The 23,384-nt window shown below is 35.3% G+C and overlaps 1 protein-coding gene across 1 annotated transcript in view; it reads right to left on the bottom strand.

The window, feature by feature from the left end:
• Positions 1-23,384, bottom strand: part of PTPRD (protein tyrosine phosphatase receptor type D) — a 362,060-nt gene that overhangs the window by 277,167 nt on the left and 61,509 nt on the right. The window contains exon 2 of the mRNA XM_066569175.1: positions 4,034-4,201. Coding sequence (XP_066425272.1) covers positions 4,034-4,118 — 85 coding nt within the window. The 5' untranslated portion in view covers positions 4,119-4,201. The remainder of the gene's footprint in view (positions 1-4,033; positions 4,202-23,384) is intronic.

The following is a 23,384-nucleotide window of genomic DNA, read 5'->3' as shown; positions in this document are numbered from 1 at the left end:
TGTACAAAAAAGTAAATAATTTCCAGATTGGGTTTCACTGCACATAGCATTTAGGAACTTATTCTGGAACAGTGGGGGTTTTTACTGTGAACCATGTATGTCCACTGTAAGACTTACTATAACTGCTTTCTGTAATTTAATCACTTTGAAAGATCTGTGGGGTAGTTTACTCTTACAGACAAGTGCTTAGAGAGAATAAAATTCAGTATGGACTGCATGAATGAGTTTCAGATAGTAGATGCACACAGAAAGCTTTTAAGGAGAAAGAGTGATATTAGCAGGGAAAAACACATATGTTCCCTAAAAAGCAAATTTTTTTCAAAACATGAAAAAAAATATAGAGGAAAAAATGGTTTCACTAACACTAAATTACTGTCTTTACATCCTATTAAACAACAATTTGTCTCAATTACCCCAACATCTGTTATAAGTAATCACTGTCCTGTCAGAACTGATCCTGGCCTAGAGATATGATGGTACAGTGGTTCCCTGCATGATGGTGAATGTCACAATATACATTAGAAGTCAAAGAACAAGCTAAGCATTATTCACATTTCTAACAATTGGGAATAGAAGCAATATTACAGCAAATGCATTGTTTTTAGTAAGTATTTCTGTTTGCCTTTTTACAATAAGCTGCAAACGCTTCTGCTGAAGGAAAAGAGAATTTTTGCTTCTCTTCTAAAACAGCATCTCTAAAGAAGTAACAAATGAAAAACATCAGAGCAGAAGCTATGTAACCAAGAATGAAGGAAGAGCATTAAACAGACAAAGTTACTGCAGAGAATTAATGCAGCAGTTAATGCAGCAGAGAATTTTGAAATGCTGGTGTCGTCAGGCCTTTCTCAGTGTGGAAAAGGAACAGGATGCACAAGAATCAACTCAATTACTAAAAAGCAGGATGCAGACTATCTGCAGAAAAATATTTGATTCTACTAATACAAATTAAACTCCTATTTTTCAAAAACTGGAATACTAGGAAAGACCAGGAATAACACTTTGGAAGGAATTGATATTTCCTATCTTTCTTTGAGCTCAGTGGTTAAGTGACCTCAGTGACCCTTGGCAAGATTGAAACACATAATAATGTACCATATTTGATCGTTTTTAAGGAAATATGTTATGTAGGAATCTCTGAAACATATATGCATTGTTATTAAACAGATGAACCTGCATATAGCCTCTGGATAATTACTGTTCATTTAAATCAACATGAAAAAACCCAGTGCTTATCTTATGACAAAAAAAAACTATATTACTAATCTCTCAGTAGCTGTGGTGAAGCATTGCCATCTACACCACTGAGAACATCCCACCCAAAGAAAAACACTGTAGACTAGCAGATTGCTGCTCCTCAATAAAGAATAATGAACAAGTACTTTCTTTCCTCAGTGAAAATGTGTTTTACTCCTTCTTAGTGTACACTGAACCTACAAATGCCAAACATAAAAGAAGACATCTAAAAAAATACTTGTAATATTTGAGATTTTTCACTTCTTGTATTTACAACTATCACATACTTACTAATATCAAAAGGTAAAAAAGAGCGAAGGTAGTTTTGTCACCTTTTAATTTTGCTTACTATTCTCAGTCAATGTAAATTTAGTTTCTGGATTAAAAGAATAAAATATAGTTTGCACATATACTTGTTGACACAGTTCATTTATCAGCCCACACCAACACATTTCAGAGTGTGGGATCTTTCACAATGATGAAGAGAAATAAAGGTATCCTATTGCCTCCCTCTCTCAACTGTGAAGGTTCTATGTAAACCAAAAAGCACTAAGGACTACCACTGGGAACCAGTTCAGTAGCATTAAGCTGGCTTGCTACTTGGTGCTACGAGTCCCACACACAGTGATTTTACAGTAAGACTGGAAGAGCATGAGTTCTTTACCCATTTACAACTACTCTAGGAAGTTTACAATGTAGTGTCAATGTTTAGATATATCTTCTCTTCTGCAGTGCCTTGATGTTAGCAACAGGAGAATAATGGCAAAAAAAAAGGAAAACATATAGCCTTTAGAGGGTGACAGAGAAAAAAACGACAATTTTTTTTGTTCCCTTTGTGTCACCTTCTGTGTCCTCTTCCCATTAAAATGAAGTAACGTGGTCCTGCCACTCTTTGTGAAGAATTTCAAGAAAAGCACTAGGTCAAAGTAGGGTCTGGCCCCTTCTAGAAAGTGCAAGACAAAATAGGAGCAAGAGTATGTGCAGGAGCAGAGGGCAGAGCCAACTCCAGCACAGCAGGAACTTTTCTTCAGGCAAGGAGGGCTAATCCTGGATGAAGACACATCTTTCTGTGTGTCTGCATACATAACGCTCACAGATGCTGTCCTGTCTCACCCAGGCCATAAAATAACTACGTCTGTGGAGATTCAGTGTGGGTCCCAAATAAAGTACTATGTGTAAGATGAAAATGTGACTATATCATGACCCTCAAAGAAATCAGTAAAATAGAAGAACATTAACTTAACACTCACAGTATAAATGCAATATTAAGAGGAGTCACATAAACATATGTATGACACACAATTTAATTAATACCATATAATGTATACCATTTGCATCTATGTATATAATTATTTACACAACTTAAAAGCTGGTGCATATTAAATACTTGAAAATCATAATCTCATTCTGAGAGAAACTATCACAATAAACTAATCTTTGTGCTTCTTACAACTTTTAAAATAAGTGGAATACTACAACTGCAAAACTGTCCAACATATGGGCCCACTTCCCAATTAATTATTTGCTGGCTAAAGTGTTAAAATGTCCTTGGCTTCACCTTAGACACAATCATCCCAGCTGGTCATTATCTAACTGGAAAGGGGCCAAAGAATCTCAGCTGTCAGTACACAACAAACATGTATGTTTTGTCCTTTTTCCTCCATTTACTTCACTTTCACAGATCTGCACTTAAAAGAAGGAAAGCTTATTATGCATGAAACTGAAAAATTTTGATATCTCTTTTACTGCTGTGAGTCTGTATACCTGGAGTGCAGGTGATAAGTGGGGTGATGAAGAAATCTTCTGTATGCATTTATTGAAAACTCATTCATCTAGCCTTACTAAACCTGATTCTATTACTCTGTGTTTCTACTTAATTTACCACACATGTGAATAAACACAGAAGTCTTCTAAAGGCAGAGCTGAAACAAAGTTATTGATGTATCTGCATAGAGTCAGGAACTACTAGAAAAGTAGGAAAATATCCCTCAACCAAGTGAATGTTAGCAGTCAGCTTGTAGCCAGTGTTAACAATCAGCTTGCAGTAAACCTGCAGATCAACAGGTGGAAAGCAAATGGCTTTTCTCATTTGCACATTACTTGTGGAAGAAGCCAAAGGACAGCTGGGAGAAGGAACACATGTAAACAAGGCAGACCTAATGATTTCCTAATTAAAAAGAAGATATTATCTTCCCATTAATAGGTAACCTAATTGACCAAACTTGAGCAGTTTCCCCTCAGTACAAGTAAACATAGGTGCCTTTCCTCACTGAATTGTCACGTTTAGGCCAGCCACTAAGCTGTCAGTTCTGCTTGATTTGTTTGGACACTGTACTCTGTGACAGCTGTCGGAAATAATACATTAGAACAGCTGTTGTAGCACTTACAAAGGGACAGGAATTTTAATTGGACGGGATATTAATTGGGAGGGGGATGTCTTTTTTTTTTATCAAAGTTAAGATAGACATAGTCAAAGAATGACAGACATATTTAAGGTATTTGACCAATGTCTGGTGAGCAAGGCTGGTTTTTGTTTTGACTGTGTAACTTTGTGACAGTGGTTTTCACCAACTTACATGAACCACTGCATGCTTAAGAAAAGGCGCATTAAGAAGAAGAAACAGTAAGGAAGTTGCATAAACAATCTTTTTCAAATACTGGTTGTGATCTAGAGAGGACCTCAATGTTTTTGAAGAATGACTCAAAAGGAAACTCGTTCTGAGACTCTTAGCAATCACCAGCTGAAAACAAAACCACGTGTGATGGCCAAGACCTAAGCATAAATGAACAATAAGCTTACTTTCAGCATCAGCATAGAGCAGCAAGCACAGGAGCACCACCACTGGCCTGACTACGTGCATCATCCGACAGCTTGGCACCAGCATGCTTTGGCAGCCTTGTTCTCACTGGCTTAGAAGCCACTGCGAGTCTGTCCAGTCTGAAATTTCAGATGAAGTATTTTCAGAGCCTGTGAAAAGATAAAAATACAATTAGCAAAAATTAGACTAGAGTTTTTCTTTTCTTTTTTTTACGTATTCACAATTTGAGGCAAAACAATTTTAAAAGACAAAAGGGTAAGGCAGAAAGGGGAAGAAACATAATTAATTTATAATAACTTCTTGTACTGGTATGTACAAGAAGATCCAAGACACAATAAATGTTAGCACTGTTACAACACATTTCTTAGTGTCCTTTACCACATAATCAAGCAACTGTCACATCCTGAATCTTTAGTTAGAACTACAGCATGTCCTAAACCAAAGAAACTAGTATGACAAGGTTTAAGACATCACTGGAACTCATGTTGCAAAAAGGTAATCAAAGCAGCTTAGATATCCATAACATATCCACATGCCAACAGAGAGCTGATGCCCTGGCATCTGGTAAGAAAATCACCACAAAATCCTCTTCAGAACCTATTATTAACATATTGCATTGTTCAGCAACTTTCAAAGGTTAAAATTCCTGTTGTGATTTCCTGCACATATCCGAATTATGCCTAATAGAAAAACAGAAATCTGGCATTGAATAAAGGGCTGAGATCTCAATTCAATCCATCTAATTTATTACAATGTGTAATTGAATATGATACACTGGTAGAACTACAGCTCAAGTACCTGACTTGAAAATACAGTGTTTTATCCTTGTCCAAATATGCCACATGAACAGAAATTAAGGAATATAAAAATATTTTTCCTCCTCCGTCAGGAAATACTAGAGATATCCCTAAGCAGCATGACATTGGCACTAAAATAACATGACATGCAATTATACTTTCTGAAGGATTGGCAACATATAGGCTTTGCTAAGTTTGATTCTACCTTCTTCATTACCACACAAGTGGCTTCCATGCAGTAAAGATGAAAACCAAGAGGGCAGAGAAAAAAGTATACTAATTATTATTCCACTAAATAGATCTTACCGTTTTGTGGGTGGCATAAAGAGCCCATTTTCAGTACAGAGAAATGCTCAAAAGAATTTACTCAAGGAAGAAAAGACATGAGCAGCTGGTAGAAATCTACACTATGTTACAAATCTCTTTTGTAGAACTATCTTTTGAATCAGCGACTATCAAAAAATAGAAGCCTAAGAAATCTTCATAGGCAAAATGCTAAAGGCACCAGCTCTCCCCTTTCATCGCTACCATTTTCATGCCAGCATTTCAAATGACAGCAAAGTCCATGAGACACCAGTCCTGTCGGACTCAATTTGTGTCTGTGCAAGCGTATCAGAGCCAACTGCTGTGTAATGATTCCAATACTATCACAAAGATGGAGATGCATGAAATGTACTTTCAAGGAAAAGGTGATTTTTATTTTGGAATGCAGGAGTTACAGGGGAGCCCTGAACTATCTCTACAGGCAGCTCACTTAAGAACAAAACTATTTTTTCATTAGTACACAGCCATACTAGCTGATATGTGAAGGTGACCAGAGCAATATGGTGGATCCTAAGTACTCCCTTACTCCTTTCAGGGGCAGAAGCAGAGAGGAAACAATACTACAATACTGATAATTGAGAAGGGGGAAAAATGGTGACCACAAAGGTACTTATTTTACACAACAGTTTTTTTAATCGGGGCACTGGGGCACATTATTTTCATACATTTCAAGCACTCCCATCAAAATACTAAATGCGGTGGCTAACAGGATAAATATTACTGTCTGCCTGGGGAAAAGAGGAATTTTAAAAACTTTATGGTCCTGATATATGAATCTGCACACATCCTCTACAAGCTGTCTGCAAATGAAGGGATGTATCACAAAACTTGGCAAAGAAAAGGTTGAGAATATAGCTTTTTTTTTTTGCCTTTTTTTTTTTTTTTAGTGAAACCTTACTCTATTCTCTCATTCTAAATGCACATACAACCACTTGGGAATACTGCACTCTGTGTCTGCTTTGAAGGTAATATTCATTATCACTCAGGTCATGAAATGAAAGCCCTCAGTATTCCCTTTCTTTCATGTTTCCAAGAGTCATGGCTTTAGCTAACCTGATGATCACACCAAGGTTTCCAGGACACTCTTTGCTTGCTGCTTGCTCTCCCTTCTTACCTGCTTGGGCCTTCAAGTAAACTTTTAGTATTCTAGCTCAGGGAAACATAGGCACTAGACTAAAGATGGTGGTTGATTTTTCTTTCAAGTTGAAAATACACTGTTAATGGAGGCAAGCAGGTGATGAGCTGGTAACATTGAGAGAAGCAAGCCAAGAGACATTCAGGTAATATCAAGGCTCTCCACAAAAGTCTGCTTTACCCACAAGGAAAACAATCTTCAGACCCTACTACTGACAACTGTACCAACAATGATATATCACGTAGCATACAGGCTTACTTGTAAAAACTAACATGAAGATGCAATTCCTTAAAAGGATTAAATGAAATCACCAAGACAACTATCAACTTCCACATCAAGCCACCTTAGTAGTTCCAAAGTGAAAGACTCATCTAAAGCATTATTAATTCTTAAAATCAAATTAGGTTCCTTTCCTTTTCTATTTACTCCTGATGATGGTTTGTTAGGTCCTGAGTGGGCTATCAAAGACAGTGAAAACACAAACAGCATTTGCAGCACCAGGTTACACTAGCCTTGTCATCAGAGGAACAGTACTTGCCTTGCAGAATTAATCCTCAGTGAGGTACTCACTTAGAAGCCCCTATTACAACATTCACACTGCACCAGGGCAGAAAGATGGGGTTTTTCCTTGGCACATGATCACAGAGAGGTCAACAATTCTTTGGAAAATTTCTCTTTATGAAGCTTTAATAAAAGCTGTTATTATTTTAGGTAAAGTGCTGTATAACTGCCGTATTAAATAATCAGAAATGACTCTTCCAATAACTCTACTGGAAATTACTCTTTCAATATCTCTAAAAGAGCTATCTATGAAACTAGGTAATATATCCAACAATAATACACAAGTAAGTAAGAGGATAGATTTTCCCTGATTAACAGTATCTATGAATAGGATCAGTAAAAGTGCAGATGGGCAGCTCTCCAGAGTGTTCAATACAGAGACAAAAAAGAATTCTCCTCAGCAGGAACATGGCAGCTGATAGTACTAGGGCATGGGCACGTGCACCAATTATCTTCAAAAGGATCAACTGGGTGAATGAAACATCTGAACACTGAAATGCTTCCCTGCAGTCTGTTTACCTTAGTAGCAAAAATAATCTTTTAGGTACTATCATGGTACTCACAAGATGGCTCCTGCTTCAAGACAGTTATAGGAAATGCACACCTGGGGCAAAACTTAGAAACCAAACCAAAGCAAAAAAGTAAACACTGGGTTTTTTTTTTTGGTTTTTTGTGGGTTTTTTTTTGTTTTTTTTTTCTTTTTTTTTTTAATCAGCTTGTTTTTCCATGATGGAATGTGAATTTAAACGCTTTCTCACAAAGAAATTCAGCACAGCAGGGAAGAGTTGTCAGAAAAGCCTTAACCACGGACACAAAAGAACTCATAACACAGTTAGGGAGCAACATTGACAAAAATAATGAAGCAAACAGTAACTTATAAAATTTTGGAAGAAAGGGATTATGAACGGATGAGAGTTCATTTGTGCTACAAACAGGATTTCTGGTTCAACTTTTCCAAAGTGTTAAATTGTTTAGAGATATGATTTTAGTTCACAATCATCTCTGGTTTGTCCCAAGGACTTCTCATAGAAACCCCATATTTTTCCCCATAGGAAAGTAACTGGATACACCTTATATGAAAAAAAAAAAACAACAAAAAAACAAAAAACAACAAAAACAAAAACAAAAAAAACCACCAAAACCCCAAAACAAAACAAAAAAAAAAAAAACCAAAAAAACAAAACCCCAAACAAATAAACCAAAAAACCCAAAAACAAAAACCAAAAATGTTTCTCTAAGAAAACATGGAAGCAAAGATTAAAAGAGAAGACAGTGCTGAAATTCCGTTTTTACACTTCATTCATCACATCCACAATCCTGAATTACAACCATTTCCAAGCCACATTTTTAATACCATGGAAATGGAAGACAAGAAATACAAAAAATGAATTCAAAATATTCCTAGAACTAGTGATGGAAAGGGTGTAAATACTTCCTGTATTTGCATATCAATCATGACCCCTCCTTAAAAAAAAATAAAAAAAAAAAAAAGGAAAAATCTTGGCTTCAAAAACCTAACTGACAGCTGAATCATTACCAGAAAGAATAGAAAATAATGCATAAAATTAATTCTCATAAGCTCTTTAATCAAAATCAATTCAGAAACACCTCTGGGTAAAATAATGTCTTTTAAAGAGAATTAAATTTATTTTCCAAAGCAATAAGGGTAATTGGCAAAAGCACATTTTGCTTGTTCTTTTATTGATTGAACATGATAAATGTTTTCATAGTCGACCTGCTGGAAAAGTTCCATGTTTCATTATGCTTTTTGTCTTAAAAAAATCCAAAATACACGATTAAGGAAATTTGAAGGACAGCTGTGGTGAGTGTTCAAAAGTTTAGGCTTATCTGTCTCTGGATGACAATTCACTAATGCTTGTCTATCATTGCTGAATTTCTCTGTTACAGTTATTCCAAGATGAATGACCACCCATCCTAAAACAGTAGGTTTCTGATGTCATGCAAGCATTTGAACTACATCACTACAAAAGCACAAATGAGTTGCAATGCTAGGTGGCATTTTTGCCTGTATAAAAAATGTATCAATCTGATTCTACATTGTAATTCTATTTTAAACTTTAAAAAAGATTCCTTTGTTACCATGAAAAACAGTAGATTTTTTGGTAACTGACGAAATAGATTAAAGTGTTTAGTGAATAAATCAACTCAAGAACAGCAAGGTACCTTGAAATCACATCACTGGGATGTTTCACTCATATAGAAAGATGTTAAAGGTTTCTGGTTTTTTGCTTACAAAAAGACTTATGTTCACACAGCAAAACCTTGCCTAGCCTGATGTTTATACAGCTTCAGTTCCATTCTAAATCATAGATTAAAATACCAGTTGCAAGCTGACAAGTGTCTCAATGCTTACCAACTCCTGCCAAATTAGTCACTTCTTCAGACCATAAGAACTTTTCTTATGCAGAACTTGATGCAGAAACAAATCATTAGAACACTGCCTAACTTCTTAACTTGGTGCCTCCAAATAATGGCTCAAGAAAAAACCTTGGTGATGGCAATGGCTGAAGTGCTGAGCTGGAAATAGTCTTGCTAGATGAGAAAAGCATACCATGTTATCTGTCTATGGATATTAAAGCCATGTATTGTTCAGAATCTATGGAAATAACTTAAACCACGTTACAAAGCCACAGATATTAAGCAGACAAATGCAACATCTTCCACTAAGACTGACTTCTTGCCTGAATAAACATGAACTCTGACAATACCCCAGTCTTGACTCCTGTACATTACTTGCATACATTACCCTAAAATATTCCAGCTCTGACTTTGCACTTATTAAAGAAAGCTAACTCTATTCTGACACCTGCTAAAATAAAAAATCAACGGATCTACAAAAAAAAACCAAACAAACAAACAAAAAACAAACAAAAACCCAAACCAAGTAAACAAAAAAGGAGGAAAGAAATTAAAAAAAAAACAAAAGACAAACCAAAACAAACATCCAAGAAGACAGAAAGACAGAGAGACATAAAAGGGGAAAAAGAGCAGCAGCTTACCAAAAAAAAAAAAAAGGCTTAAGTATCTAGGCTATGCTGTAATTTTACTCTTTCTTCAGCCACAGAAGAGAAACAAGGTGAAATCCATACTAAGGTGTCTAGAATCACCAGGTCACACACTAATGGAGTCCTCCAGGGATCAATATTGGGCACGTCCTGTTCTGTATCTTTGCTGATGATTTGGATAAGGGGGTCAAACACACTCAGTAAATTCACAGACAACACTAAGTTGGGTGCCATTGTCGACTGTTGATCTGCTGCAGGGCAGGAAGGCTCTGCAGAGGGGTCTGGACAGGCTGGACCATGGACCAAGGCCAGTGGTGTGAGGCTCAACAAGGCCCAGTGCTGGGTCCTGCCCTTGGGTCACAGCAAGCCCAGGCAGTGCCACAGGCTGGGGCAGAGTGGCTGCAAAGCTGCCACAGGAAAAGGCCCTGGGGGTGCTGGTGACAGCAGCTGAACATGAGCCAGCAGTGCCCAGGGGGCCAAGAAGGCCAATGGCATCCTGGCCTGTGCCAGCAATGGTGTGGCCAGCAGGAGCAGGGCAGGGATTGTCCCCCTGTACTGGTGAGGCCACACCTCAAATCCTGTGCTCAGTTCTGGGTCTCTCACTACAAGAAAGACATGGAAGTGCTGGAGCATGTCCAGAGAAGGGAAACAGAGCTGGGGAAGGGTCTGGAGCACAAGTCTTATGAGGAGCAGCTGAGGGAGTTTAGCCTGAGAAAGGGAGGCTCAGGGCAGACCTTATTGTCTCTAAAATTGCCTGACAGGAGAGTGCAGCCAGGTGGGGAATCAGGCTCTTATCAACACAGCAAAAATAAACTGTCTTAAGTTGTGCAAGGGGAAGTTTTGAATGGATACTAGGAAAATTTTTTTCACTGAACTGAATCCATAGTAAGATAATTCTAGACACCTTAGTATGGATTTCAGGCTAAGGATTGGAACAGTCTTCCTTGGAAAGTTGGTTGAGTTGCCAGCCCAGGAGATACTCAAAAGACTTGGAAACACAGTGATTAGGGACATGGTTTAATGATGGACTTAGTGTTACATTAACAGTTAGACTCAATTTCAAATGTCTTTTCCAAAATAAGTTGTTCTGGATGCTATGATTATATTAATTGTTTCCTCTGAAATCTGGTTTAAGAACAATACAATGACTATGTTTAAGCAAAAACATTTACAGACTGACTTTTGTCTTGTTTGCCTCAAAATAACAAAAATAACATATAATTAGTACTGGGTATTTGCCATACACAGTTTGTTAGTCTTTGACTGTCTGTTACATTACTTGAACAACACTGGAACTATGCAACTACCACCTCCTAGAAGAGGCTAAATCTATGACTACGTGAGCCACATTCAAAAACATTCTCAGAGCCACTGTGCCGTATACCACATACTCGTCGGACACTCCCAGGAAAAGGGTCTCCAACACCAGCTTCCAAGCACATACTCCCAGCGGTCTTACAAAAAAGCAAAACCACCAAGAGCAGCTAGCATCCACCATAAGCAGCTGAGTTTTCAGACCACAGAGGCGGCATCTGTCTGTGGCTTGCTTCTCCACAGAGCTAGGTATGTGGATGACCTAGCAACAAGAATGATTCTACAGCTCCACTGCTATGCACATAACACAGACATGTTAATATTGCTTATATCTAAACAGCCATCTTATTTTCAGGAGAATTTTGCCCTTCCTGTATCTTTTTCAGCAGGGCTATTGCAAAAAATTCAGGTTATTCCTCGCCTTTAGGATCAGGCATGGTTGAAGCATACCAAGTGTTGCAGATACTAAGATAAAACTAGAAATATATTTGCAAGTTTGGAGCTAAGAAATCAAATATAACTTCAGTATTACAGTGCATTTTTTCTCCATCCTCTGCAATTTCTTTTTTAATAGCTTTTCTTTGTCCTTTTCACTTAATGGTTTTGCTTCAGAACTATCCAATATACTTGTTGGCTAATCAGATTGAAGCATGACTGACTGAGACAGAGCATTTGCAGTACACACAGGACACCAATCCAGCTGCAGCTAGTTTAGCCTGACTGCACTTTATTATAATGTTGCTGATGGCAATACAATTGTATTAGAGGAAGAGATGGAGAGCTGAAATGGTTATTTTTCAAAAGTAGTTGGCATTATAAAATTATTTGGTAATAAAAGACAAAAACTTCCTGAAGCTATAGAAGGACTATGCATTTCCCATACTAAGATTTGGCATAATCGTGCATGGCTTTTCACAGGTTTTCTTTTTGAAAAAAAGATGACAACTGCGGAGTGTCTTTGTAATATAATGCATCTTTTACTACAGTCAGAGAACAAGTAAAAATAATGTTATAAACTCTGAGAAGAGAGTTAAAAGGCAACAACAACCTACAGATATTTTACTGCTGATAAGGAAACTACCAAGTGAATTGGTATATTTTTAGACACCAAACTAATGTCATAATATTGACAAGCCAGTTTGATATCAAATAAAATGATGAAATCATCAGCCAGACAGCATGACTCATAGCATGTTTTTCTTTACAGACCTCATTAACTACTATATATTTATCTCTAATAAGAAGAAATAAGTGGCGTAGTAGGGCCACCTGAACTGGCATTTCAGGTGCTCAATCCCCTTCAAATGGGAAGTGAGAAGCAGAAAGTTTAATCCTCTTGTATTTGATCTGGTGAAAGCCAACTGAGATCAACAAAAGATTTCCTCTGTGAAACCTATTACTAAACATTAAACAACCAGAGACTGTACAAAGCATTAACCTGTACTCCTTTCTCATTTTTGACTTTAAGATTTTCTTTGCACTTTGATGGTGCAGCTCCCATACCCAGAGCTTTCATTCATTGCCTGTTTTGCCCAGGCAACTTGGCACTCATATGTCTTAGCTACAAGAACATGACAATAAAAAATCCCTCTTAGGCCTGTGGTTCATCCTCTTACCACTCTGCTACAGAGTACTAAAATAGATTAAAATGCAATTATGTATTTTCCATATATTCTTCACTGGGTTTATATTCTTCTCGGGAAATATTTCAGCAAGAATGTTTCAAATCTGAGTCCTACCACAGTTTCCTAAGCACTCATCTTTTTTGGGTTGATGATATTAATGAAAAACTAACTGTGAGTTCATTCTTACAAATAAGTTGGCCTTAGCAACAAGCTGGTAATTTCTAAGCTAAATGTTAATTGCATACTGACATTGCATAACTTTCACCTTCTTTTTGTCAGTTTTTAGTAAGAAAGTGAGAGTATGTGCTACCACCCAAATGAACATTATTTTCACAAAGGGTATGAGAAAAACCAACTAAACTCTAACTATATACAGCTGTGGAAATATCTCTGCAACTTATACACCATATATACTAATAGTATAGTGATGAGGCTTGGACACACCACAATGTTACAGAGAGAGGCCACAATTACCAAAAATTGTTTTTCTGTGCATATACCGGAGCAGTTTTATCCTGCTAAAGAACTTCCTGCATACCAGTAGTTCATATATATGCTCAATTATCTCTCTCACTGCTTATGAACATGACACAGTTTCTGAAACAAGCAATCTGTTGCCTTTTCTTTCATAAATGAGCAAGAAAGATCAGAGAAAGAAATATTACAGTAGATTAAATTGGTGAAATAACCAACTGCAGGTACTACTCATAGTTTGTCTTCTAAATGAACAGTAAAAAGTCATAAAAAAGAAACTGACTGAAGATATGACACAAAAGGAAGGTTATTATCCTAGTTATGTTTGTCACCTTTCATAAAAAATACATAGATGAGAAAACACAGAAGATGGTGTATTAGATTGCAGCTCCCTGTCACTCAGATTTTGAGTATCTTTCATAATCTCAGCATCAGAAGGAATAAAAAATGCAGATATCAGCTAAAACAATACACTTAGCATCCAGTAGCAAATGTTTACGAATATACACAAATACACACTTGCGTACACACACGCACACGCAATTACAAAAAGAACTGGTCTGCAGAGTTCAAATTTGTATGAAAAGACAGAAGTAGAAGAAATAACCTCTCTGCCTTTCAAACGTGCCTCATAAACAAAGGCTTCCAGGACTTCTGCATTTTCCCTCTGCTTTCAGCTTTTTCATTTCCAGAATTTCTAGATGGAAAGTAGTAATCAGTAAACATACTGCTGTGCGATTCAAACAAAATAAAGAGTTTATCCTTCAGCTACACAATACTTCATATTTAGCCATGATGAAATTAAACTAATGAACTAATGAAAGTGGAGAATTACTTCCATTACTAATCCAACCAAGAAAATATTGAGTCTAATGAAATATTAAAAAGTTCATACCGGTGGCTTTCAAAAAACATTTTAGAATTTTACCCCCTCATTCTGTAAAAAATACCATAGACTGACATTACAGAAGTAGACAGTAACTTTAAGCCTTTAGACAAGTCACATTGAAGTATTTCAGGACTTTTAAAGACTCAGAATACATTAATTCTTTTTTTAGAACATAAAACAAAACTATTTATAATACTTCGAGGAAACATGCCTTATAATCTTACTGTCCATTAGCACCATTAGCTTCCATGTTACCACAACACTGCTTTCCAAACACAAGCAGAAAAATGTTTATGTCCTTCCTTCCCCAGAAAAATGTCACCCAGGTGACACTCAAATTCCACATGAAACACAACATTGTGACTGCCAGTCTTTTGTAGCTATCCCAAGGCTGTACACATTAAACCATGAATGAGGGCTGTGGGAACTCAAGGCTCAAATATTCCTCTGGAATTTTATCTCATGGAGATAAAAATCTCTATAACAAATTTTTTAGAGAGGGCTGCAAATAATGATATTTGAAATATTTTAAAAACAAAATCTAATATAACCTAGAAAAAAATTCCAGTTTTGGCTTCTCATAAAACTCATAATCATTAGTTTTAACTAAGAATCTGGCTAGATGAATTAAAACTTTTTTTTTTTTTTAATAAATGCATTCTGGTTATTTATACTAATAACAAAGCAGTATTTTTCACCACATCTAAAGTCTAGAAGATGAGCCTAATGTTCTATTTGGAACACGCAAGGCACTTGCGGGAGTTTCATCTTTCACAACAGAAATGCATGAGCAACTATTATAAACCTAGTAAAGTTTCTGCAGAATTTCTGTAGTAACTGATATGTCTCTGGGTGTGTGTGCTGTCCCAGGAGTATTGTTCTGGATTGATTAGCATTTTTATAATGAAATGCTCGATTACAGCTTTGAAATAGATAATTATAAAGTGAGGGTGTATTTTTCAGTTAGGGACTTTGTTTTGATTTTTTTTAATTATCAATGCATGAAAGGCAGCTGTAGAAGTTCTGACTGCACTGTCGCCTCTTTGGAAAGAAACTACATTTTGTTGCTCTCACTGTGCATAAGTTAAATTGAATTGCTAGTTATGACTGGTATGGGAGTTTTATTTTCAACTGTCAGGGTGTGCAGCCAGCTGTAACCAATTTTTCAATATCTTGAAAAGCCTCATGTGAATTATACAGATGTGAATGACTTTGGGACCTTGTTGTTAGTAAACAGAAACGTTTTTCAAAACATTTTCCAATCCTACTTCTTCAGTATTTAAAAAAAATCCCAAAACTGTAAAGAAAGGTACACATTATGGATGTTCTGCATAACTTTAGCAGCATATGTAAAAGGGCCAAAAAATGCTAGTCGCATGTCCAAGTTTGGGCTCATGTTTCAGACTCTCTCTTATGCATATCATAATGTTGTTAAAATCAAATTCTGCCAAGAAAAGTGACTCATTTTTTATCAGGTTTAACAGCAAATGAGTGGGTAGGGAAAGTGCTTTTGATTTCAAGGGTTAGAAGAAAAAACTTTGAGTATTTCCTTTCCTTAGTGCTCTGTGTACTGCAGCAAGCCCTCAATTTTCAAAGAGGTTTCCTACTAAAGAAACTTACTCAGCTGTTGATCTGATGTGCTAGTTTGAATGGTTTGCTCACTAAAGGTGCTAGTTGATATATGAGAATTATGATTTTATTTATTATTTATAAATTAGAACAACAGAAACAACTGGATTAAGTGAGAAAATGCAGGAATGTATCCCAAGCAATCTCTAATGCCTTGATATCCAAAACCAGAATTCCTTAGTCCTAATCTCTGCATACAGCAGATCTTCCACTGCTGCCAGTACAAGGTTAACCATGCTTGTTTAAACAGAAACAGGCAGGTCACAGGCTACAAGATAAGAGGAGGAAAAAAGTAGGGGTGTTTTTATGCCTTAAACAAAATCTAAACTCCGTAAAGATGTTCTTGTTCAGGTACCTGTAGATGAGTCTCTCAAGTCACTGTTACCTTACTCTTTGTAAAATTTACTTCACAATAATTTCCTTATTATTAGCACTGTGGAAACCAGGACTACTTCCACAAATTATATCATTGTTGGATTCTCCTTTTTTAAAGACTCTGGAACAAAAAATAAAATAATTTGCTTCAAGAATTATTTTTTGCAAGTCAGCTCATTAAATATCAAATAAATGTGAATCACTATTTTTACATTTTAACCAATGCACCTCTTTTTTTTTTTTAATATTTAGGCATAATCTTTAGGCCACAATATAAGCAGCCCTGATATAGTAATTTAGTCATGTCACAACTGTTGTACTATCACACTGACACTTCCATTTCAAACAATTTTATTTCAAAGTTGTAATGGAAGATCCAGATTTCCAGATGAAACTTCCACTAGTCTTTGTGTCAGAGACAACCGGGGATCTAAGACAAAGATGTAAACTTATTTATTAAAATACCAAAAGTTAAAATTAATTTTGGAGGATGACTTGAATTTATCTTACATAGGGTTCGTTTTACATCTTATCTGTGGATTCAGGAATGTGCTGTTGTAATCCATTGTTCCTATATTGCATCATCAATTTTTAAAATTTTTATCAATAAAGTTGACTTTATTTCTGTAGTTGAGATCTTGAACAAGCACATCTACACAACAGCCAAAGCAGTCACCTGATTTGGCATTCAATCTGATATCCAGCAACAGATAAATCCTAACTGAAATGCAAATTTTTCTCAAATTATTTTGAATAAATGTTCTTCTATTCTCTTTTTTTCTAAGCATCTTCCCGCAGGTAAAGAGAAGACTTCCTTAAGTTCCTAAAGAAAAAAAAAATATACAAAAATCTTATGCTGATCCCCAATCTTCACACTTAAAATCAATAATAATCAATAATGTTAAATCAAATCAATAATGTTAAACCAGATCTCTGCATAGAACTGACAAATGAAAAAATATGGAATTTCATTCAAAACTTATTAAACTTTAAAGAAAAGTATCATAATCAAACCGATTACAATAATTTCAGCAATTATGACTCTCACATATAATTTATTGGTATTTAATATTATTACATTCCTATTTTTATACTATTTAAATGTCTTAAACAATTCTGTAATTTTTCAATATTCTGCTACTGTTTAATTACAGAAGTATAATAGAAAAATAATCTGCTGACACACTGTTCTTCTTCATATTTTGTTTTTTCTTAAGTAGACTTCTAACTTAGTAATCATTGCTGTCACCCTCAGTGCTTCCTACCTTTTCCTCACAGTGAAATCTAAGAAGACTTAGACACTGAAATCCCTCAGAATATCTTTCCCTTAGAAAACAGAGAATGGAGCTCTGTGAATATATGTTGGAAGTAACATCCATGTTAGAGGGTAAAATATGAACACACAGAAAGATGATGCTACTTTTCTGTAGGAACATCCACCTGCACACACATACAACTGTGTCTACTCCTATCCCATCACTTTGCAGTTATCCATGGAATTTAAGTGAATTATGGCTTACTAATGGATTTGCAATCATGAGCAAACTCTGTATACATAAATACTCCCAGAAAAGGGTTCTTTCCTGACTCAGAATCACGGACACAATATTGAACCCTAATCCTAATTGAATCTAAGACACCCAATATTCCACTTACAAAGGTCAGTAAACATTTAAACAAATATTCATGTTTAAGCAGCTGAGGTACATGGGCTGATCCCTCCACTGCCTAGAAGGATGGTTCTCTAATTTCTAAGTGATGTTTGCAGATCTTTATATTAATTAAAAAAAAAAAGCAAACCAGCTCACCTTTAAGCAAGATCATGGGGACATTCTACTGAACACTAGGATACTAGTAAATGTCCTTTGAAAATCTGTAAGAGATTTCTTACTGTAAGAGATCTGTAAGAGAATTCTTACTTCCACATGCTGAAAACACTGTATATCCAATTTACAACACGATGTCAGTCCTCACCACACTTGTCTATACACAACACATCTGCAATAAGTATGAATTATCAGACTGCCTAATTATTAGACTACTGATAAGAGAACCTATTTAAATGACTCCTTCTTTTTTTCCCTGACATTCTTTAAGACCTTTTATTAGGCAAAAAAATATATCTATTAGCAAGACTTTCCCTGTTACAGTGCACACACACCAATTCAATCGCTCTTCTAATAAACCGTGAACTAAAAAGGAAGTTTTATTTTTTCCTTAAGGTGATTTCAGCATGTCTCTTTTGAGCTACACACTAAATTAAATTTTTTGTAATGCCTGGAGTATGTATGTCGTGAATCTGTATTTCTGCACAGAGATATATCTAGCTGCACAGGTATATTTCTACAGATATGTAGATATATTTTCTTATGCATCCATAAATCATCAGAATGAAATTTAAAAAAAAACAAAAAACTTCAGGGAAGGCACTTGTATCAGAGTCAAAACCTATTACATCAATAGTCAGAGTAAAATCACTATTTTATTATTCAATTACTTGAAGTGTGAATGACAGACCATGATGCAATTTGCTCTGCTGACAGAGCTCACCTTTGTTTCAGAGAAACTATTTGCAGTTCATAATATTCACTTCCCAAGCCTGACCTGATAGAGAAAAAACAGATATAATGCTACATCTGAAAGATATATTATATGTCTTTCAAACAAGGAGAAGTGCAGTGGACTGAATCTGGTAAATACTACCTCTTACCCAACACACCTGCTTTTGTTAGCAGTTCTTTCTGAAGGATTCTCCAGAGTACTTCCGCTATGTTCTCATTTCGAAGAACCTTAACAGTCTGTTGAATTTTTATCAGCAGAAAGTGACATGACAGCAGATGGGATACACAAATACATAATTATTGTTTACTTTATATATAGAAATTATTCTGAAAATCTTATTGCAAAACTTTAAGGTGGATATGCAATTATTTCTTTTTTATATAATAAATAAATATATTTTTAGGATAATTAGCAGATATGTTGCTTAGAAACTTTTAGAGACTTCCAATTAATAATAGCTGTAATTCCAGTTTATTTAATGCTTACAATCCTTCTGAATGGTTTTGTATGCTTCTTCCTACAGGTGAGTGTGAAAGCACACAGGTTCTCCAGTCAGCGAAAAAAACTGCTTAGACATATTCCTTTTCTTAATAAATATTCCCTTTCCAACTAAGCCAGGAAAGGACTACACAACCACACATGTCACCTAAGGTCATGTAAGGATTCTCTTCCTACCTGGAAAGTGGAAAAACTTGCTTAAGTTTAACTTTACCAATTAGAGCTACTGTAAGAAATAGGTGTAATTATCCCTTGTATAAAAGTGAGAGATAAGTCTCATATTTCAAATGTCTGGTCTGGCAGTGAAGTTCTACACTTCTCTTTCATTGTATATAGGTCATTATTCAGGTCATGGACCTTGGACATTAGAGGTCTGTAAGAAGCAGAAATTCATTCTTAGTTCTAAACTGGCACAAAAATAAAGCAACCTAAAATTGCAAAGTATTTCTAAATTTTGAAAAGGTCATATGAATATAGAGAGTGTGAAGCAGTACTCTGTAAAATCTGTAATCTGAAAATTCCAAAGGATGTTTCTTCAACTTTGTAAAATTATGTTTTAGTGATGCATTCTAAAAAAATCAAACTAATACCACTTATTAATAATTATAATAATTTAGAAAGAAAATATGGAAATATTTTTATGATCTCAGCAAATCTTTATCAGAACAGAAATATAAATTGCAATATAATTGGACTTCCCCTGATTTTTTTATTTGTTAAAGCAATAGTATTCCTGCAAAAATTAACTGGAGTAAATTTCAATGCCTTGGAAATACACTAGACTGTGATGAACACAGAGACTGTGAAGAACATAGAATCACTTAGAATCGTAAATCAGAGAACCAAAAGAAAGATGGTCTCTTGATTTAGGAGTTTCTTTTAATCTTGCTTTGATTATATTAGCATTAACAGCCAAAAGACTAAAATACCATCCTTGCTCTCCAAAATCCAAGATCTCATCTATATTCTAAAGAATATAGGTAGAAAAATTGTGAATGCCAAGTCCACTGAGTAAGGCTTTGCTCTAAAATGAAAGCATGGAATTCAGCTGGTTGTCCAATTTAAATTACTTGTCCTGCACCTAACAAAAAACATGCTCCCCAAAACTTCAATACCATGCAGTCTTTTAGCCCATATGTACTACCACTATTTTTTGATACTGTAAAAGCCACACTATTTTAGAGCCTATATTTTAAAATAATCTCACCACTGATGTCAGAAAACAAGTTAAATCGCAATACAGACAATTTTAAAATAATGTTTTCATATTAAGCTGATAGTAAATTGTAAAATTTCATTATATTCACAGAAATGAACTTCAATTCATGCCATTTGTCTGCACCCACCGATGATTTGATTATTTATCTACTGTTGCCAACTTCTTTCACAAGGAGAAAGCAGATTCTTAATAAGCCGTTTTCTATTTCTTTATTTCAGAAAAAAAATAGTCAAGATATACACCAGGGTCAAAACCTGGACTAGTAGGTTTTGCTCACAGCAGCAAACACTAACCGTAAACACGAAATCCTCTGTAAAAGCAGAAATCTGACCACAGTAAAACTGACAAAAATGGCATGACTACAATGGACTGCTCCAAGTGATTTTGGCAGTGTCTGCCATGAAGTATTGCTAACTACTTGGTAAAAAGTACTAGCTTCCTTAAAAAACTCAGATCAAACTATCTCAACACCAGAACAGTCTAAATGGTAGTCTACTTGAAGAGAACTAAAAAGCAAAACCAAGTATAAGTTTGTTGGAAAACAAGGAAGAAAGCAGTCTGAAACCTAGGATCTGTTAACCTATCAATCAAACACAAAAATAGGCTGAGAGTAAAATGTTTGAAGTATTCTTGTATTTTGCCACCCAATCACAGTACAGTCTTTTGAGATGGTTCATACAGTTGTCTCAGAGGAAACAGAGAGGTCTTTCATACATATATTTTTACTATACAACACAATCATTTATAAATGCTAAAAGTTGAAAATTATTTGCCTAAAGTCAGTATTTTAGCCTTTTAAATAACTAGTTTCTTTGTTTTTGTCCTGCCTCCATAAAACAGAATAGAACAATGGTATCCTTGTAAACTTAAAAGACTTTTTAAAGTTTATAACAAGTCTAAAGCTAACAGTTTAATGTCACTGTTAGTATTAACTGGGCAAATGCAGTATCAATACTGTTTTCAAAAATGAAGAGGTTTTATGTTGACATTCTCTTAATTAGTTTTCTCAGTTTTTACTTAACAAGTCCAAAAATTTATTTGAAGTTAGAAAGCTAAAGTAATAATCAAAATCAAACTGAAATAGTCAGTGCTGTCAAATGGTGTTTCTTCTCACTCTAAGTGTGGATGACCTCAACTACCCTCTCTGGCAGAAATAAACTGCTTCAAAAGCAAGTCTACATAGTAAAAAAAGCATTATACTGGTTTCTAAATACATCTTACACACAAAAACCCAACAGAAATGAAAGCAAAACAACAATAAAAAACAATGAATCAAAAAAAAATCAAAACAAATTAAGATCCATACATTAAAAAAAATACAGTAAGACTCAGTGAGTATGAGTAGCTAGAAAATAGGGTAAGGTCTCAGCTTTTTGATCAGGAAACTATACACAGGTAAAGATAATTTCTCCACAGACTACTGAAAATTCTTCAAAATAAGAGCAAATGGAAGGTTGAGTCCAAATCAGGTATTTCTGAATCACCTGATTAGTTTCAAATCATGAGGCTACAGAAAGACAGCCAAACAGTCTCAGGATCCTTTATAGAAATAATCCTTGTAACTCTAGCAATCTTCTGAGGATGGAGGAGGAATAAAAACGTACCATCAGCAACCAAACATCACATACATACACAGAAACATGTATTACTGAATACTTACCTGAGTAATAAAAAATGGGAGTCCTCAGGAAGACATGAGGTACACAGACCTCATGGGTAGGGTAGGAAGTTACTACTACAAGTGGCTGTCATTTCTCCCTTTTGAGGTAGATTCCAAAACTTCGCGCAACAATACACATCCTTTTATTTCCAAATCAGTGGTTTTTTATGATGGATTTACATATTTGATATGGGAAGAAGAATAAAGATCTACAGACCCTAATAATATCTCTTTAGGATCAGAAACATTAAAGTATTAAGTCTGTTAGATTTCATTTACAAGACCAAGAAACATGAAGTAATACATGAAAAGTTGCAAATCAATGGTAGAAGAGGAAAATCAAGATGCTTCCCTAATGGTCCTACTGTTAATCACAACCTTCCCATGCCACTGCAGTATTTCATATCCCAGAAAGTTATAGGTGTTTTCAAGTGTTCTTTATTCCCCTCACTGTGAATTTCTGAGAACATACACCCATGAAGAGTCTGCATTAGGAAAAACAGAGTATCTCAAGTTAATGAAAGATTCATTTGATTGCAAAACAGCTAAACTATTTCAGATGAAATCTAACACATCAACTATTGAAATGTAAAAGCAAGAGTATTTCCATTAATTTTAGAAGAAGTCTTGATGCCATAAATTTCAAAGAACCAAATATGAGAAAAGTATTTCAGCAGATTTAGAGACATGAAACTTGGTCTTCCTTTTAAAAGCCAAATATTATTTATTCTAATTATTGTATTTATTATTATTAATGTTATTGATTTTAATGCTGTTAATGCTAGTGCAACTTGACAAGATTCTAAAATCACAGACCTTTTTTCTGCATCCTGTCATGTTTAAAAAACATGTATGCTTCTCACATATGTTTTTAGTCTGCATGTTTAATTCCCTTAAGTTTGTAATTCTCATCCCTATTTCTGTTGTGATTCTTTAGACATCTTTTGGGGCATTTATGTCAAAGTATGCACTGATACAATACAAAGCTTGAACGTACTTATCCTGACCAATGTCATTAGTCTTACAATCCATGTAAGATTCTTTAATTCCTCATTCAAACTATGCTTTCCTTAAACTTTCATTAAATTTAGCAGTAGGCAAACAAGGACACAGAAAATTACTGTCTTTTCAGAGATGTAAAACTAAAGTTTGAATACTATGTCTGCAGAGATGAGCAGTAAGTTGCTGGTAGACAGAATGGTGGGTAATTGTTGTTAGCTCCTAAAATGAGCTAAAAGGATGAT

This window comes from Molothrus aeneus, chromosome Z, assembly GCF_037042795.1.
Source record: "Molothrus aeneus isolate 106 chromosome Z, BPBGC_Maene_1.0, whole genome shotgun sequence".
Taxonomy (NCBI): Eukaryota; Metazoa; Chordata; class Aves; order Passeriformes; family Icteridae; genus Molothrus; species Molothrus aeneus.
Note: the sequence above shows the minus strand (reverse complement) of the source record. Positions and strands in the feature narration are given on the sequence as shown.